This window comes from Rhipicephalus microplus, chromosome X (assembly GCF_043290135.1).
Source record: "Rhipicephalus microplus isolate Deutch F79 chromosome X, USDA_Rmic, whole genome shotgun sequence".
Lineage (NCBI taxonomy): Eukaryota > Metazoa > Arthropoda > Arachnida > Ixodida > Ixodidae > Rhipicephalus > Rhipicephalus microplus.
The window spans coordinates 385,176,084-385,196,440 of NC_134710.1; the positions used below are offsets into that span (position 1 = coordinate 385,176,084).

General features: G+C 43.3%; 1 protein-coding gene across 2 annotated transcripts in view; it reads left to right on the forward strand.

Annotated features, from left to right (window-relative positions):
- The window catches only part of LOC119161925 (phosphatidylinositol-3,5-bisphosphate 3-phosphatase MTMR14), a 107,903-nt gene that overhangs the window by 59,657 nt on the left and 27,889 nt on the right, over positions 1 to 20,357 (forward strand). For both annotated transcript variants that reach the window (XM_037414421.2, XM_075880069.1), the window contains exons 8-12: positions 82 to 198; positions 3,311 to 3,384; positions 4,732 to 4,802; positions 11,399 to 11,476; positions 15,016 to 15,079. In XM_037414421.2, the coding sequence (XP_037270318.2) occupies positions 82 to 198; positions 3,311 to 3,384; positions 4,732 to 4,802; positions 11,399 to 11,476; positions 15,016 to 15,079 (404 nt within the window). The remainder of the gene's footprint in view (positions 1 to 81; positions 199 to 3,310; positions 3,385 to 4,731; positions 4,803 to 11,398; positions 11,477 to 15,015; positions 15,080 to 20,357) is intronic.

Below are 20,357 nucleotides of genomic sequence, written 5' to 3' on the forward strand. Positions count from 1 at the left end.
TCTTGGTTTGACTGACGCTTTCAAGCGGGTGTTATAATAGCAACATTTCCAAATGAACCTGTACTGTACGTATTCCCACAGTGATGCTTCCCTGCACGATGAACTGCGAAAGGAAGACATAGAGCTCTTGAGGCTGTTGTCAGTGGACCAGATTTGCGACTTCATGGTTGAAGGCAAAAAGAAAAAATGTGGTATCAAGTAAGTGTGCAAATTCTTGCCTCTCACGCTTGTGCTTTTTCTTTGGCACGAAACCAGCAACAAATTGAAATAGAATTAGTTTTTGAAAACATCTATTTGATTGTTGAGTACCATGTCTATTACAATTCTCCATAAACCTATATTTTACAGCTTTGTAATAAGTATGGAGACTGCAAAGTGCAATTGTAGCCACAATTATGCCATCTTTCGCTCTCCTGCAAATAGGGGTATGACAAATAGGTTCATATGCATAGCCAGTTATATAATGGTTACATATGTACCGATTGACGACAGTTTACTATATAACTATTACGTGAGGCACGACATTCTGTAGTAAACATTTTATATTGAGTTCCTTTGATAGAGGAAGGAAAGTTCTACGTTCTAAATCCCTGCCGTGGTGGTCTAGTGGCTAAAGTACTCGGCTGCCGACTGGCAGGTCGCGGGATTGAATAGCGGCTGCGGCGGCTGCATTTTCGATGAAGGCGAAATTACTGTATGCCCGTAAGCTCAGATTTGGGTGCTCACAAAAGAACCTCAGGTTGCGGAAATTTCCGGAGCCCTTCTCTACAACATCTCTCATATGCATATGGTGGTTTCGGGACGCTAAAACTCGCATATGAATCAGTCCAGAGTATTCAAATAGCTTTCCATCATGATTGATTTTTAATGCGAAACGGCTGAAGAGTCCGTGTCGTCAAAATCATGTCAGTGGCGTTTCGTAAAAAAAAAACAAACTAGGTGTTGTCCATAAATGAAAAAAAAAACAACGCCAGGCCTGCGTGGAAGGCGCAGCACAGTCACAGCGAAAGCTACAAGAGCGACGTTTCAGAGCTTTTTAAAACACTCACTGGCAACTACGGCAAGCCCACTTGCTTGATAACTAGGGCATTAACAATCAAATTTTTGGGGGAGTAGGCCGGCGTTTCCTACGCTATTTTTAGTCATTTTACTGAGAAGCATAGTATACAATAAACACTTGCAAAAAATTTTGTGCCAATTGTTCATGCAGTGGCTGACGGTGATAACGAATTATGCCTTAAGTGGGTATGCGCCACAGTTAATAGCTGAACAAAAACAAGCTTTTGTAACGGGTTAGAGCATTGTACGACCCACTCCTTTTGCTATTCATTGTGCTATGACTGCTTATTCTTTTGCTGTTTCAAAACTCTTTATAAGTCGTATTAACGCGACTGCTTTCCCGACATCAAGCCTGGATAAAGGCAAGTTTGCCGACAAGTCCCAAGCAGGTGACTCAATGGTAGATACCGGGCTGGGACCCTGCGGACTCAGTGAAAATTCATCAACTACTTATCATTCTTTCATTTATTATTGGGGTACCGCTTTATTATATTCTGAGTTCGAGCCCCGCTGTGTCATTATAGTGCTAGTTTTTTTATAATTTTGCATGGTGTGGTTACGGACACCGGCGGCGGACAACTGCGCGTTACGCGAGTTCTCATCTCATAACAGGTTTCGCTTTAAAAGCAATTGATACAAAAATCGGCGCTTCGAGCTGTAGCTGAACCCGTGCATTGTACATCAGTCGGGTGTTCTACCACAGCGCCATGCCTTTGCTATTTTATTAGAGACAAAGAAATTGTGACGCTTGCGTTCCATATAAAAACATATTCATAATCATTCATATTTTAACCACGCCACGGTGGCCTAGTGGCTTAGGTACTCGGCTGCTGACCCGCAGGTTGCGAGATTGAATCCCGGCTGTGGCGGCTGCATTTCCGATGGAGGCGGAATTGTACGACCGTGTGCTCAGATTTGGGCGCACGTTAAAGAACACCATGCGGTGGCAATTTCCGGAGCCCTCCACTATGGCGCCTCTCATAATCATATGGGGGTGTTGGGACGTTAAACCCCACATATCAATCATCATTCAGGTTTTAACGCAGATTAAAAGCACGAAATCAGTCTCAAGTGTCTAAAACGTTCATATATTCCAACAATTTTCACTTGCTCATTGCAGGTGCTTTCTTCACTGTGGAGGTTCATGATTTATATCTAGATGTATTCTTCGTCAAAAACTATACAGACGAGTGCGTTCCCTTGCTGATAATTGTTGCTATATAGGTTTTAAAAAATGTACCCAACACTTTACGTGTTCTGCAAACAAGATTTATGGTCACTTATTTAGTTCGAGCGACAAATATTTGATGTAAGAGTGTTGTTGTTTTTTCTTTCCTAATGCCACTACGTTGAGCTGCTTTTGTAAATTGTTTGTTGACTGTTGTATGGACTCTAGTTTATAAAATGTGCGAGTCTCCAGCCCCAAACATTTTTTCTCTTTAAGCTGAATACGTGCAATCCTCCTGCGAAGTCACGGCAAATGACAGAACATTTTTGTTACCTTAGATATAAACTCGAGATTGTGTGAAAATTCAACAACTACTTATCATTCTTTTATTTAGTATTGATGTACCGCTTTGTTATATTCTTAATCGAACACTACAAAATAATCAAAATTAGTACTCTCAGATCTGGGTACCATGACGTTGCAAAAAACAGGGCATTCAGTATGACCTCGTATCTTATATTGGCCACGCCTGTGCTTGAAACTTCGTCTTATTAAAAAAAAAAACTTCACAGCACTCATGCAGTGCATGCAGTCACAATAACTCAAGCAATATTGAGCGGCAGAAGCGTAGAAGGGTACCAAGAATCGCGCCACGTAAATTGCGCAACGAGTGGGTGCTTCAAAGGCAGACTCATTACAAAGCGCTCAGGAATAAATGATCATTATCAGCATAGAATGGAGCAGCGTAGGTGCGCCTAATGTCTTGCGAACACAAAGTGGGTGTTTGGCTAAATCACAAGATAAATTATGACAAAGTAAACACTTCGCAACTCTACTTGCTGTAGGTTTTCTAAGAGTGTTGAAGGCGGTCAGTATTACTTTAAAAAATGTTCAATCTCGCGCGACACGTTCAAGTTTGCCGCCAGTAAGCAAACCTGAAAATGAACTAGAACGGGGCCAAATTGTGTCATTGTATTCCACACCTGACGGCTTATCTTGAAGTGTTCTACGAGATTCCTACAAGTTTATGCAACGCTCCTTATCTACCATAACCAGTAGAAATGAAATATTGCTTTGCCACAGGATTACCTCATCGGAGAAAGTCGACAGGTCGAAGAGATATCAAGACTTCACTATTTTTAAGCTTCCTTACCCTGGTAAGTTTTTACTTAGTTTCGTAGAGAACGTAAGCCTCTTTCGTAGAAACGATACGATGCGATTGAGTGCATGAATGAAATATTGGCAGCTGCCATAATAACAGGAATTTTGCTTTATGGGAAAAATGTTTAGCATAGTTCGATATCTAAGTTTTTTTTGACGTTGCATTGCAACCTGTTTAATCTCTAACCTCCACGTCATGTTCTTCATATCAGCAAAGTGACTGGCACTTCGTAAAAAAAAATCGGTGTACTCATCTTTGAAACTACAGATTCGGGGGTGTAATGTTACCGTCGCCAAAAAAAAATACCGAATTTTTTTCAACATGGAACTACTTCCACAAGTAAACACACCCCACTGCTAAAAAACATACAGCCTGAAGCGCGCCCAATTTGTCAAGTGGGCTGAAATTGTGCTGACATGAAATGAATTGTGCTGACATCGCTGGGGCCAACAGTAGACTAACAGCGTGAAACTTCCAATGATGCTTATATATATATATATATATATATATATATATATATATATATATATATATATATATATATATATATGGAATATGGCACAACGGGAGCGTTGTCAACAAGGATAAATATATTTATTTCCCAACAGTTTCGGGAGGGGACCTCCCTTCATCAGGGGATGAGTTATATATATATATATATATATATATATATATATATATATATATATATATATATATATATATATATATATATATATATATATATATATATATATATATAATCACGAGAGAGAGACAAAATTCATTTTTAAAAAAGTGGTTCACCACGGATGCGGCCCTTTTGCTTTACTGAACCTAAGCCGAGGACGCAGGCCACAAGAACACGCAAGAAGCGCGAAGTGATGCAATTCTTGTCCTTTTTTCACTCGTTGTGCACGCGCAGGCCATAATTGCTTGCCGAGACGCGTCGACATTACGCTTGATAGTTTACTTATACCCATGAAGAGAGAATAATTTGATTATCCTTTTACACATAAGTCACTCGCATTCACAATATGCTCGCTTCTGGGGCGCCTTCTGGAGCTGTATCATGCGGTCATTTAACCCTCCAGTTTGCTATTAGGCTCATTGACAAGTGTAACCGATAGCATGATTGATATATTTGGTTGTTCGTGTTTTCGTGCAGCGAACTCCAGAGATATGAAACGCGAGTTGTAATTTCTAAGATTTTTTTGTTCTGTTTGATGTCAGCTGTTACAAGCTTTTCCGCGCCTGAAAGCTGCATATCTGTCGCCACCTTCTTTTTCTCCGCTACCGTGCTAGTAATATGATAGTTTCATGCTTTTATATTAATTTCTTTCTTTTTTGTTCACCAATGCAGGCTGCGAGTTCTTTGAAAAGTACGTTAAGCAGCACTACAATCCAGAAGGCCTTTTTTATGACTGGACACAGGTATGTTTTTCCGTCAGCACCCAGTGCTGCTCAAAATTTTCTTCATGTGAATTGCGTTAGTGTCTGAGTGGTATAAGCAGGTATAATATTGTAAGGACAGCACTCTGCCGAACTGGAAGCTCTGTTAACTGTCATGTCATGTTTCAAAATGGTGATGTAATTTGTCGTAGTGGTTTTTGCGCAAGCGCACAGACACCGAGAAACGCGCAGATGTAAAAACTAGGCCGAATGTCTCTTCTTGGATTCTGTGTGCTTACGCAAAAATAGTTAGGATGAATTTGTTTGAACAAGGTCGAACCACAGCTTTCCTAAATTGTGTGTTTTTAACATGGCATTTTAAATGCCTTGAGCATACGATAAACCACCTGTTCTTGTGCACCTTAGAACATGCAATTTTAAATGCCTTCAGCCTATGATGTACCGCCTCTTCTATTCAACCTTACAACTTAGCCATGCCTATGACGAAGCGAACTGCGCCATGCCATTGACGAAGCGTTGAAAACTGCTATCTCAGTTATATGTATGCGTGTGCGTTGTTATCGGCGCAAAATGAATAAGACATGAGCGATACGAGCAAAGGAAAAAGTTGTTCCTGATTTTTGTAGCAGAACGTTCTTTTTTTGTGTGAAAGAAACGCTGCAAAAGCTATTTTTTAAGTGGTGATCGCAGAGCGCCTTCATGCGCAGAAATCTATCATCAGTGTTGTGACTGTAAGAAGGTCGAGCTTTAAGTTCTATTGTGCTGTGAATGCGGTGTAGTGAGTGCAGCATCGAGGGAAGTCGGGCCATTGAGTGCACCGCCTTCGCCTGCACGCCCAGCGTCGTGTACTGCGCCGTGGGGACACCCTTTACCTCACGCCGTAGGGAGGAAAGTGCACCCTCGTTTTGACTTTTAAAGACAACAGTCTTTCTTAGAGACCTTCGACGCAAAAACTTTGGTCTGTCTGTCTGTGCATTTGTCTGTTTGTCCTCTGTTACTGCGAACCGGGTACCCTAAACAGCACCAGTCAATACCACGAATGGCCGACCCCATCCGCAGCGCCCACGAATGTTGCTAAAGCATCAGCGTTCATACGTGCGCGATTGTCAATTAAAAAACAATTATTGCGCATATCTGAGGCACCATAACAGCACGTATATATTCTGCATGTTCGTCTTTTACTAGCAAAGGTATACATAAGTAATTCTAAGGACCATAGCGCTTATCACGCTGCGTTGACCATGCAATGCTTGCACGAAGAAGCAAGTGTTTTCAACGCTTTGCTAAGACGACACGGTGGTTGCACCTACTCGTCGCCTTGCGTTCTACACCTTATAACCTCTGAGACGCCCGCGCACGCCCGTCTCAGGGCCACGCGCTTTGTTTTCCAAATAAAACTGCCAGATGGCGCTCACATGTGACGTGACTTGATGTGCTCATTCGCCTCCGCTGCACGCTCGATGCACTTTAACGGGCGCCTCCGGAATACCGTTCATCGAATTTCTTGCGCAGAACAGCAAATGAATATTTTCTTCGCTCTCTCCACACGCAAGACTATTCTCTTTCGATGACATTTGCAGATTACATGCAGATACGGGGCCAATTTTTTCCTTCGTTACGCTTCGTTCGATGGATTGTCTGTCCTCCTCGCGGAATACTTGTTCTAGAAGGGCAATGAAGAACAGGGAGCGTGCTGACCTGGTAGCATACAAATACGTGCTTGTCATGGTACAAGTAGCACCCCCTGATGATGACATCGGGACCAGTGCAAGCGATACCGAGAGGCAGGGAAACGAGTGCTAGATGGCTTCTTTTTTACATGCCTACGGTGTGTAGTGCTGTGGCCTTTGACTTAGATGATCATGACGGCATTCTGAACTCAATGCACTATTTAGAACATTGTTAATATAGAAGAGAGTTGGTTTAAAGTCCCATTTTGGTGATTTTTAAGCGTGTCGAAGTAATGATGCCTCCATGTTTTTGAACGCTCTTGTTGCAGGTCTGATAGATTAAATACTTGGCAAATCGGGCCATCACATAGAATAAGCAAAAAACAAAAACAGGGTCAATATGACCCCCGCCACGGTGGTCTAGTGGCTAAGGTACTCGGCTGCTGACCCACAGGTAGCGGGTTCGATTCCCGGCTGTGGCGGCTGCATTTCCGATGGAGGCGGAAATGTTGTAGGCCCGTGTGCTCAGATTTGGGCGCACGTTAAAGAACCCCAGGTGGTCGAAATTTCCGGAGCCCTCCAATACCGGAGCCCTCATAATCATATGGTGGTTTTGGGACGTTAAACCCCACAAATCAATCAATCAGGGTTAATATGACACCAGAGCCCAACCGAACAGCACCGTGTTTGCGTGACATTAAAGCTAGTATAACTAAAATTGTGCAAGGCACGCCCGTTCCACCAACGTGAAGTATTACGGCTCCAAAAGCGGCAAAGAGCAGAGATTTAGAAAAAAGGTTACCAAGCCGCAGCAGCCCTATCATTTCTGACTGACCATGCCACTTGCACAAGTTTCTCGGATTGGTCGGACAAAGACAACTTCCCTTACAGCAAATTTAGAGGACAACAGAGTCACAATTTCTCATCTATATACTAGAATACAGCTGTCTAGTTGTTTGTCATGGCCCCCAAGATCACGCACCAGCGGGTTTCTTTCTGGCCGTTAATATTGCATGGAGAGCGTAATTTCAGAAGCGACCTTCTCTGCACCGCCACTTGAAGGGCGGAAAGCGTGCCGGTGTGGTGAATCCTGGTTTCAGATTTCCATTCGCATCTAAAAACGCCGAGCTCTGCCTCTAGTGTACATAATCGCAACCGGCAAGAAAAACTACGAGTCCAGTAAAGGGGTACGAGTAAATACAATTATTGCGTTTACTCAAGCGCGACGCCCGCTGCTCCGCTTTACAGCAGCGTTTTGCGTGCAGCATGCCTGTATAGTATGCGGCAACAAATCATTGTGATACTTTCACGCAGGCTGCATGCCAGTCATAGGATATTATTACGACTCACGCGTGGATGCAAGCACCACTCATGTATACGTAACGGTGTACTATAGCGATGCAAAGAGACGTGAACGGCGCGAGAAGCATAGCTTTCGACTGAGTCGAACTGCGGCATGTCTTGACTCACTAGGCGGATCTGTGCTTTCGGTGGGCGTCATCATAGTATTTTGAAATCTTGTCCTGGTTCGCACTTTCACAACGCGTGTGTTGCGAGTGCCCAGCATGAGTGGCAAATGATAAACACATGCAGTGGATGAGCGCAGGTTGGAGCAAGATTATAGCGTTACGTTGACACCGACTTACAGCACAAAATCTGCTCAGTCAATGCACGCCGCAGTGAAACTGGGTCAAAAGCAACGCTTTCAGCTGTTCGCATTTCTTTAATCACAATAATACGTATCCGATGAAGTTGCTTCCGAAGTCTGCAGTTCACGTGCTGCAGAGATTTCGGACCATCAAAGAAGGTCTTCTCGACGTTTCACACAAAATCAGCACAAAGTTCCAGGAGAGAAAGAGCACGAAACATCCTTACAGCCCGACATGGGTTGTGTAGATTCGCGTTTGATTTGCGGAGCGTCTGATCGCGTGGCAGTGCATAGGTGTTGTTTCACCGCACTTGCAACGGATGGCGTGACACGCTTTCAATATGGCAGCACGCGCCGAGCTCACTGTGTTCTGGTGTATAGTATAATGGTAGAGTTGATGGAGAAAAATTTAATAATTTTCGCGCTGGACACGATGACGCTTGGGGCTCGAGGTCACCGTGTCACTGAAGAGTCCAAGCCAGGCCTAAGTAACGTAGCAATGTTTTTCTTATTGATTAAGTGCCCTCTCTGGAAACGTGACTGAGGAAACACGAATTGAGGGGTCACCTCGATAAAACAAGATTGCCATATTGGAAAGGACTGATCACCGACGATCCCACGATAGAAGAAGCACAACTTAATGAAAAGTGTCGCATACAGATACGCATGTCACTGGCGAACTTCAAAGGCCGCACCTCTCTACACGCCCTGGGGCGCCCGGTGTATTGAAGACCGATGCCGCGGAGTATAGTGATTCAACTGTGTCCTAGAGCACAAAAACGTGGAGGAATGTAACGCTGTGACACTTATTCTTCAGGACTGCATCGCACGCGCCATTATTGTGCTATCCTATTGACTCCTTTCATCGATCGATGTCCTATAGTTTGAAAAGAATTTTGCCAAACCTATCTAAACTTTAAGAGGACTTCGGACACTCCCGAGGACACATCAGTCCGGGATTCCCAGCGATGTGTAAATCCAATTTTCGAAAGTCTGCTGTGTATTCATAGGCCACATCAGCAATATTCGTGATACAAACAGCATAAAAACAGATTATTATGTAGTATGGTATGCATGCAACAGCGACGCCAAAATCTTTTCTTTTTTTAGAACGTCATCGATGCATTCACGCATACAATTAAGGTAACCATGCCAACACCGCATCATCAGCGCGTTACAAGGAAATAAGGTCGAATGCACGCTGGAGCGAAACACTGAGGCGACCGAACTCGGCATTCAGTATCAGTCTTTATATCAGCATGCTCTCTCCTCGCATGTGCGCTCGCTCAGTGCACAAGCCTTCAGGTGCGCTCGCTCAGTGCACAAGCCTTCAGGTGCGCTCGCTCAGTGCACAAGCCTTCAAGTGCGCTCGCTCAGTGCACAAGCCTTCAAGTGCGCTCGCTCAGTGCACAAGCTTCAAGTGCGCTCGCTCAGTGCACAAGCCTTCAGGTGCGCTCGCTCAGTGCACAAGCCTTCAAACTCGATCAATGACAAAGCATCTTCAGTTTTCTTTCAAGCAAAAGACAGAGGAGGGGTGGAGATGGTCGTCCCATGTCTAGACCACCATGGTCTAAACTAAACGTCACCGGGGCTACGACGGCTTAGGACAGGTTGTCGTTGCGAATAATTTGTGGTCTCTCATCTGCATTGCAAGTTTTACAGCGTTTGATAGGTTCATTGATTATTGCAATAACAAGATTGCCCCAACATACATAGAAAATAGGATTATCGCACAAACCAATATTCACGCTAGTATACTGTGCTCTCTGCATGCTACCCCGATAATCACTGCCGGTGGAATCTTGTTAGCGCAACCTCACGCGGCAACCTGGCACGTGAGGTTCATTATATCATTACATTTATTTCTTAGTTTTTGTTGCTGGTGAACGCGGTTATTTACACGGCCAAAGAGGAACCTGCTGGCGCGTCACTTCATAGGTGATGTATTTGCTGTCTGGTTGCGCAATCTACCAGCTAAAACCACGTGTCGAATGAACTCCAGTTTGGCACCGCCGCAATACGGTAAAATGTCATGTTAAGTTTGTGGACAAACGAACTTTTTAATATTTGTATGAAAAGAGGGCATAGGTTTTCGGAGAAGGACATTTGACATGTCGGTAAGCCATGTACGAGCCACCCACTACGTGCAGCCTAGTGCACACGGATATGCTTAGTCTTTGTGATCACTGTATATGCTAGAGAAAAGTGTCTCCATGCGGTAATATTCTCGTATGTGCACTATTCAGCCGATACAGTATTATTGTTCTTTCAGTGCAGTAAAGCGGTACTGTTGTTCAAATTATTATATTCGAGGTGAGGTATAATAGAAAGCTGCGACTGCTTTGTAACATTCAGGCTAAGTATACGCGGAACCATATGCAGCCTACAACGCGCCACTTGCCAACCATCGCACGCATAGTCAAAAGGAACTGGAATTCGCTCACTCAAACTCTGGCCAAAGGTCCGTGATTGATGCCTAATGAACAGCAGATGCCATTGTGGCACCGTGGTTCTATCAATTCCATCGTATTCCCCGAGTGATACCACATGTAAAATGTTCTCAATAATTGTGGAAAGGCATGAGCAACAGTCGGAGCAATCAATTGAAAGGATTCCTGAGCAGCCTGTGCATATCTCAGCTTGTAATGTGGCATCAGTGACGGAAACGAAGAACGTAACGTCCACAGGGAATGTGATTCAGATGGAAGCTGCTCGAAAAGTTGCCGAGAACAGTTTAGAGAAATGGCATCTTGTTTAGTTCATGGTATATCAAACTTCTATTGTTAAATCTGGCACCTACTTCAGCTCACGTTGTATCATATCGAGGGTAACTCCATGCATTTGCTCTTAGCCACTGGCACTGTTCATTGTGCCAATGTTGCCAAGCAGTGTTCTCAGTCATCGGCTGAAACATGTTCGTGCTTGACTGTGCTCGTATGACATGGTTCTCATAGGTTAATTTGTTGCGTTAATGCTAATAACAAACTTTAAGGAGAAAAACATTACGAGCCTTACTTGGCGTGGCTGTTTCTTTGCTATCACTAGCAGTTCTCCACTTCTTTTGCAAAACTTGTTTTGGCCAACTTGTGTTGTTTGTGATGTCCGGGTTCACTCAAAATCGGTGGTTAAAAATGGTCACGACACTCTCAATAGTAGTTTGCGTCATTGAAGGTCTTTGTAACAATAAATAGCGGTAAGTTTAGGTGACGTAAATGTTTAAAGCACTACTCATGCTTAGACAGTGTACTATTTCTTTCAGGATCGTAATAGTGACTTATTCACCATTGTATTTTTTTAAGCATTTTGTTGACGTCGAGTTGGACGTTCCCGAAACAAGTGTCGCCTCGGAGCTCAACATTGACTGGAAGAATTACAAGGTAAGCGAGAAAGACTTCCCCTGTAAAAAACTGGTCAATGGAGGCTGGTCGTGTGCGGGCTTGGCCTGCTAGTTTGTTTCTTGACCGACACCATGGTTTAGTGGTTAGAGTGCTTTACGGCAGACCAGCAGATCGTGCGATCAAACCCCTGCCGTGGAGGCTGAATTTTTGATGGAAGCGTTAGTGCTTGAGGCCCTATGTAGGCTGGCATTGAAATTTCATCAATTAATCTCGGGTGGTCGAAATTTTTGGTGCCCTCTACTGAATCATCTCTCATATTACTGTTTGGGGACGTAAGCCCCAACACATATTTTTCTTCCTTTTTACAATGTTGCACAGTGATTCTACACAACCTTTGTCCTTCATTCTTGAAATCGTATTTTCACTTATGCGCTCAAGGAGCAAAACTTGTGTTGATACAGATATAAACAATGGCGATGCGTAAAATACGAAAATAAAACAATGAAAGCCATTGGAACTCCTTGTGAAGAGAGAAGACCAGTGAAGCTGCGCAATGTTCTGACAGCGAGGTATTTGTTCTGACGACGAAGAAGCGCACGGAGAGAAGGCACAAAAAGTACGGTGTCCCTTTCGTTATTTTTGTGCATTGTCTCTTGCTTTGCTTCATAAGTAAACATGAACTATCACCAACTCGCCTAGATTTCAACGTTACTGCACTTCTCTTCACTTGTCTGATTCATCGTCGGTGTCTTTAACTCGACAGCTACTCGCAAACCACCACTGCTTTCGAACGAGCGTTAAGCGTGCTATTCATGAAAAATACAAAGAACTTATCCTTGTCACATGTAGTGCCAGTGTGACGTACCATAGAGGCTATGTTTAATGCACACCACGACGTGAATCGCTACAATTTAGCTCTTAAAATTTCTATCAATGCTTACAAATACGTGTGTGTTTGGCTGAACAAAAAAGTTATTGGCGACAAATTGTGATGCCCTACAACTCTGAAGTATACTTCAACATAATTAGTCCATGAATGAGCCTTTGGCAATTAAGCACAGCAGAGGCTTTTCTGTGCGGAAAAGTTTCTCTGTCGGTACGTAGCTCATTTACGGAAATGAAAAGACCATATGTAAGATTATTATTCAAAAATCTGTACTTCCTAACAAAAGAACCTGTGTGGCACGATGTTGTGCAGTTTAGTAAAAGCGTTTAACTAATAAATAACTTCTTTTTAATTTTTGAAGTCAAGCTTACAAGGAAGTTCTGCCACCAGAACTCTTCTACCTCCTAGTTTTAAGACGTATTCGGGCGCACGTGTTCAAAGTGCTGTAATATCCAAAAATATATAGGGAGTGTCTCTCGAAGTATTCCAAATTTGGCAGTGTAATTATTAAGTAACCTTCACAAAAAGGTGATCGCAAATGCATGGACACCCTTCATTATTTTCGGCTTATGGCGTCGCTGTCATGTTAAATAAAACTTCATATCAATAGCATTATCCCACGCATCATGTGTTATCCACACTTTAAAAGCACACGTGTGCGTGTGCTGGAGATGAACGCGGCTGTCGCAGATATGAAATGATCGGCAACAAAGGGCGCATGTGACACCTTGCGTGTGATGGAGATTGCTGTCAATGGCCCCCCAACCAAAAAAGAAACGCCCCGCCCACTCTTCGTCAGGTGAAGGAGCGCGAGAGCGTGGAAGGGGGCGAAGGGCATCGCTGAAACAGCAACTGCGAACTTCGATCACAAGGACGTGTTCACGCCCACTGTCTCGACAGAGATCACTAGAAAGGTGGTATATAGGCTGTGCTCTCAGTTTACTTTGCGCTGGGATGACAGACAATACGAATGTTGGCGTAAACCAACAGGTGTAGTTAAGCGAGATTGCATCCACATAGTACTTTTAGACTTTGTATGGAATTGCAATTTGTTGCTACTTTATCCATTTCATTAAATGTGAGGTGAAACGAATTTTTACTGCCAAATTATTCAGAACCTATAGGTCCATTACCAGAACTATACACTATAAAGTGCTTCATCGGCGCATATCCAGACACTCGCATTGCGAGTGTGTAATGCCCGAGGGGTGGAAGTGTGGTTCTGACTATATTGATGTTTACGGATTCGCAGTGTTTTACGCAAATGACTACTACTAAAATTAATATTGAAAAAAATAATAAGAGCTTGTTGAACCATGTTAGCTGATCGCCTTAAAAGTGCATTGATAATATATTGAAAATTGTTGAGGAAGTTTGTGACAAATTTGAAAAATGACCCACGAAATTTGATATAAACGGCAGCGAGGTTCCACTGACAACCTAAAGGTTTATTGCTGAAAAAATGATGGCTATCAAATTCGAAGTTTTGTGTACAGAAGCAGAGAGCCAATTGTCAACACTGCAACTATACGAAGTGTAAACTGTCAGCTTTAAATGATCAATAAAACAGTGTTGAAGTTTCTGCAATCTTGACGATAAAAGAATGTTAAAAGCCCCTTAAGAATTGCTGCGAAAGTTCATTTAGTTGAGTGAAGGCTTTGGATCAATAGCAGTAGGCAAAATATCAGCTATTTTAGCAATGATCTATTACTGTTTAACGCGACAGCGATAAAGAGGTCTTTTCTCTGAAATTACGGCGTGAGAGTCATTAGTTGGAAGCAAAACATCTTGTCCGTGATCACAAAATCGAGAAAAAAAGGAAATGATGAAAATTTCCGCATCCGAGTGGGTATCGAACTGCGCCCGTATGCGTGGGAAGCAGGTGTTCCTCCACACAGCCATGCACCTGCTCAAAAATACAGTGAAAACAACTGCCCCTGTTTAGAAATGTATCGAAAATCTTATTCATACTTTACAAACACGCGCTTCCTTTATACAGGCTTCACAATACAGCTCATAATTGTGTAGGAATGCTGCGTGGTACAAGCGTACATTGCAATCGGTCGTCGGAACACGATTGTAATAACCACTTCATTGTTCAAAGCCCGCCACCCGTTCAAAAAGGCAAACGCGTTACTGCATGTATTCCCTTAGGATCAGGTAGTGTGTGCATAGCAAGTTCGAAAACATTTCATGCGCATGAGTGTAGATGGTTCAAAGCATGCTACTCATTTAACAGAATGCACTCATTTGGGAAAAATTGACTGACACAAGCCACTCTCAACTTTATCTATTACATTGTAGTAATCCCCAATCGAAACTTATCGAGTAACCGCATACAATAAAACCAATTCACTTAGTTGGAAAATTGCGCACTAGAGACAGAATATCGCTATCGAGTTACACCTTTAAAGGCGAAGCTTCAGGCTTCCCCTCCACCCCACCCCCCTTTTTTTTGTTGACGTGGTATCCTGCACGTGTCATTACCAAAGTAGTGAAAATTTCTGAACTGTGGCGCCATGAATGACGCCTAGTACTTGCTCCGTGTCTGATTGAAGTGTTGCTATAATCATTCAAAGTGTCATTCTGTAGTGGATAAAAGTTTTGCGGTGTAAAATTTACTGTAATTCAATAAAGCGATGTCATATTTCTCAAATAGAGATTATCATTGCTCTTCTGGTTTTCTTTGCAGCGTTGGGACCTGGTAGAGCTGACCAAAAACTATCTGAAGTTCCTGCTCAAAGTTATCATCGATGGTAACGTGATCTTTTACGTTCTTGAAATGTCAGTGGCAGTTCGCTTCACACTTTCAAGCAGGGTACCTCGAGAGTTTTGCGGCAAGGCGTTATGTTGCGGCATACAAATGTAGTAGTTCTCTTGAACTTGTTATGCGAGTAAAACAGCGCCTTAGTTCTGTGTCTAGCGCAAAACGTGGGACTTCACTTGGGTCGCAATAAGCATGTGATTGCGTTTCTCTGCTTTAGATTACACTTGCAACCCTCAATAAAACACGTAGCATTTAGACATTTCAGCTCTTAAGTGTTGTTGCCATTTCACTTAGTGGCGTGATTACCCCCCACCCCTTTTTTTTCCTGCGAGTCGGCCGTAGCATTTTAAGCGGCGTAACCGTTTACGCTTGGAGTAAGGCCAGTGTCGTTGACATAAAACTTGTCGGGTACTCCCTGTAGAAAGCAGAGGTATGTACAAAGCATAGCACAGCTCTGCAAAGTAGAGTAGATCAAGGAGAAGAGGAAGCAAAGTAGAATTGAGGGAGTGAGGTGCATCTTAGAGAGACGAAAAAAAAAGAAATGCATGACCTTCAATAGTAGAGCTCATTCACCACAGACAGTGGGTATGCGCCAAGCAATCCCTTGGATAGCAAGGTTATGTTTATTATAGCAAGGGTGTGGGAAGCTTGAGCATGGGGTGGTATGTGAGGATGAGGAGGAAGGAAAGAAAGGGGAGGGTTAAGTATGGAATATCTTTGAATAGTATAGTTTGGCAAGGAGGGGGGTAAATAGAAGCAATGGTGAGGAAGAAAAAAAGGAAGTCGTCGTGTAAGCCTGTACAGCACACAAAATTAAGTGGGGGAAAGAAGAGAGGATGATGCGTGATGTTAGGGTTACGAGGAGAGAAAAAAATAGATGACAATATGATAAGAGTTAAAGAAAAGCAAAAAAAAATGAACATTTAGAAAAACTCACTTGAGCGCAAACGCACCACACATTCATGAAAACACACCCAGGCATCAAACACGCACAGCGCTCACTTCCAACTGATTTATTCATTGCACGAAGGCTTGAATAAAAATCACGGGAAATTCATAGAGTAAATAAGTGGGGCAAAGCATCCATCCATCCATCCATCCATCCATCCATCCATCCATCCATCCATCCATCCATTCGCACGTCCGTCCGTCCGTGCATGCGTCCATGCGTCTGATCGCGTTCGAGCATGGAGAATGCGCGCGGGTAAAACCAACAAGACGCGAGCCAAGGAAGTCGAGCGCATTCGTCTTCAACGCACCCGATGTTCTGCTTCGTCCATGCCCCACCAACAATCCGCCACGTATGGCGACTATCAAGGAGACTGAAGGAGGCGCTCCTTCATCGCGAACCCAGGCACAACCTGCACATCAGCCAATCAGGGAGTAGTCACACCGCGCCATCTAGAATATTCTTAATCAACTGCAGTTAGTATGTGCCTCTGAGACAGCACCGTCTATCATACTGTTCGAGCGATACTGTCTTCCCTTTTTTCTCGTCTCTACTTCTCTCAGTTACGCCACAAGCAGGACAAAGTTAGACAAAGAGGAGCTTCGCCCCGAATATACACTGGGCACGTGTGCGCAATAACCTCAGAGAAGGCCAACATTATACACTATAAAGAGATGCAGTTTATCCTCTCAGCCTGGAACCAATAAACCGCGATTCACTTGGGAACGAAGATAGCAAAGGGGCGCTTACACAGTGATCCCTATTTTTGTTTTATGAAACCCTCTAACACTTCACGTGCATTTCTTCTTGCGCTTCTGCCTAGAATTTTCATCTAAAAAAGCTATGCAGACAAATATTCGACACAGAAGCGCGAGAAAAACCGCACAAGCAGGGTTAGTATTTTTTCATAGAAAAATAAAGAAATCACGTCCTGCGCGCCTCTTCGCTATCTTTGTTCCCAAGTGAAACCCAGTTTATCGGTGCTTGGCTGTGAGGACATAAATAGTATCTCTTGGTAATGTATGTTGTTGGCCTTCTAGGATGGTAATGCACGCATGTGCCTTGTGTAATATATACAAGCCTTTGTGCTATAAAAAAATCTGTTGGAAGGAAACACTGTACGTGTTTAAAGTTGGGGTGTGTGTATGTGCGAGAATGTGTGGTGTTAGTAGTCTAGTTTTTTGCAATGTTCTACCAACTAGCTCAAGAAGTTTTTTGAAAAAAAAAATTATAAAGATCTATACAGAGATAGAAGAATGATTAGGTGATAACTTGAATCAGCATTCAGATGATGGCGTTGGCTTTCCAGGTCCTTGATTGTCGATTTTTGACAGGCGTGGGACTGGCTTAGTTTTTTACCCAATATTCGGAAAAGTTATCTCATTTCTCACAGCAGTGTCGGTCACTAAGTTCCTTGTTTGACCATTGTTGCATGAAGCATCACACTGCAGTTGACCAATGCACCCCCATTAACACTTTTGCAAATCACGCTCCGAATTAGCTAAATAGCTTTCTTGGCGTTGTTGTTACCCAAACACTTGTAAGCCGTGTATGGAATATCTTGAAAATAAACTTCTTGATTTTGTGCCAAAGAAATTTTGAGGCTAAGCATGCATAATGGGGCCCGACTTGGCTGCTGCTTCTTCATTTTTCTTTATGAATGAAGTCTCGAATGTTTTCGCATATGCCCTCAGTCGAAGTTCAACCACTGCTTGCCGAATCTAGTCACCACAAAACTCAGTCGTACAATGACGTAGTCATTCAATGAACATGGTGGGGCGTGCCAGTGCCTGCGCGGCCTCTGGGGTAAACAGATTGATGTAATTCAAGAATGCCGCTCCTGTGTAAGGGCATACAGTGCTTTGCCAGTGCTCATGTATTTCATATATTACCTAAAGCTTGCTAAACAAGAGGGGGTGCTGCTTTTACTGTGATCAGTGGACAAACAAGCGACTCCTCGGCATTGAGCGAGAGGGACACACTTCTGAACTTGGTGCCCCTTCAGTGAATGTAGTCCGCAACATTAGCTGGATCAGGGTGGAGCAAGAAGTATAGAAAAAAAAAACAGTTGCGTTTATTGGTCCTTAACTTGTGTGCTCCCACCACGGAAGCTTACTCGCTAAGGCAGAATTCGGGTGAGCACGGGGACGTGGGTTCGATTCCTGTCCACGGCATTCGCATGTAACAAAGCCCCGTTCACCTAATTATCAAGGGATGCTGACGTACTGCCAGTTGTCAGAACTATTCTGAAGACATCCACAATGGCATGCCTGGTTACAAAATAGTGATTTCGGTGCGTAGAACCAGAGTAATTACTTTACCTCTTGTGCGTGCCTGTGTCTCTAATTTTTCTATGGCATACAGGGTATCAGTAGCGGTTGCTGCTAAATAATGTATGGAACCGTGAACTTCCGGCTGGCTGTAGAACAAATGTCAACATGACTCAGCTGCATCGTAGTTGCAGCTTTCCGCTGCTATCCGCGAGTTGTGGGTTTAGTTGTCGACTATACAGGAGGTACGTTCCCCTGGCAGTTAATATCAAATAAAAGAAAGAAAAAAAGCACTTGTGTGGTTACATTTGTGTTCAAGCAGATAAGAATGACCTGGTAATAAAGCATGACGAAGCTCCCACAAGTAGCATGAGTCTTGAAACAGTGAAACTGGGTAATCCTAAAGTCTAATCTGGTTGCTTGTTGAATAGATTGTTGATAGGCCTTAGCTAGGTGATGCAGGTTGTAGGTTGTTTCTAGGTTTTCATTAGCTATAGCTAAGTGATGCTAGATTGTCTATACGCTGATTCTCAGGGCAGAGTTTTAAGGTAAACCTCAGACAGTCACCGATACCTGAATGTCAAAACTACAGCGACAAAGTAGGGCTTAAACCGAGCCTTCACGTCCCTCACAGATCTACGGACAACGTAGTCGTTGGTGTGAAGCTTCCATCGCTTCAAGATCTTGTCGCCCCGCTGCGCTGGTCTAGTGGCTAAGGTACTCGGCTGCTGACGTGCAGCTCGCGGGATCAAATCCCGGCTGCGGCGGCTGCATTTGCGATGGAGGCGGAAATGTTGTAGGCCCATGTGCTCAGATTTGGGTGCAAGTTAAAGAACCTCAGATGATCGAAATTTCCGGAGCTCTCCACCTCGGCGTCTCTTATAATCATATGGTTGTTTTGGGACGTTAAACCGCACATATCTCTGTTAACAAACTAGGAGCCACGTGCTATAGCGCGCTTCTCATAGCCCCGCTTTTTGACTTTGGACGCTAAACATGCAGTTTAGTCGGAATTTATTTTCAATCACCATTTCCAATAAGTACAAATGGTTATACTTGATCATTCACTGAGCGACAGTGAATAGCATACAATAGCCACTTTATTTTTAAGCTTGCTGTGGTAACTGTTGCAGGCTGCAAAAAATTCAGCAGGATGGGAATGAAATGTGATAGCCGCATTCCGAACAAACATTCCGCCAAGTATCACTAAAGCTTCGTCATAATTGGCACATTGTCCAACAAGCCGCATCATGCGCAGATCATAAAGCTTTTTTAATGAGGGGTTAAATCATGAGGAAGAGAAAGGTGAGTGAGCTGCCTGTTGAGTGAGCTGTCTATTATGCATACCTGACAAGCTGCTGCGCATAGAAAGGCGACAGAAAGAGAAAAATGAACTGACAGCATGAGTGGTGGTTCACAATTGCGTTTACTGATACACTATAAGGCCAATTGATACACCAATGACAAAGCTGCAATAAATAATACTTTGGTAGTAGAAATGAAAAGCTTGGCCTAAGAGACTCAACTCATAACGTCCGTTGGGAACTTTGCGTTGAAATAAATCGCACTATGAGCAAGAATGGTACTTTACTTCCTTTGAAGAATTTCCCGCGATGGAACTGTCACTCCGTAATCTAATTTTTTTTCGCGAAAGGGCAGAGACTGCCTAATTTTCACTTCGCCAACTATACAGGAAGCTTCGGTAATCAATCTTCAGTACACACCATTCCCCTTTACAACAGAAAATGTGTTTATTTTTTCTGATAGTGGTTAGAACTCGCCCTTTCTGCATTGTGAATTGAACAGAAAGCACCTGTACTCTTCAGTGAGAAAAGGTGCTTCTTTAATCTAGCGTTTAGCAGCGTATCCGTTTGCTTGCATCAGTGACGGACGTCGTAAAGAGGGCAGCCTGTGTGTGACTTATCTTTTATAACGAACGTGTCTATTTTAGAGCTTCGTACACACGTTCATAATACCTCATCAGAGACGACAAACTTTGTTTGCAAAAGTGGGGCAAATGCTGGCAGTTATGTTGGAAGCAAACATGA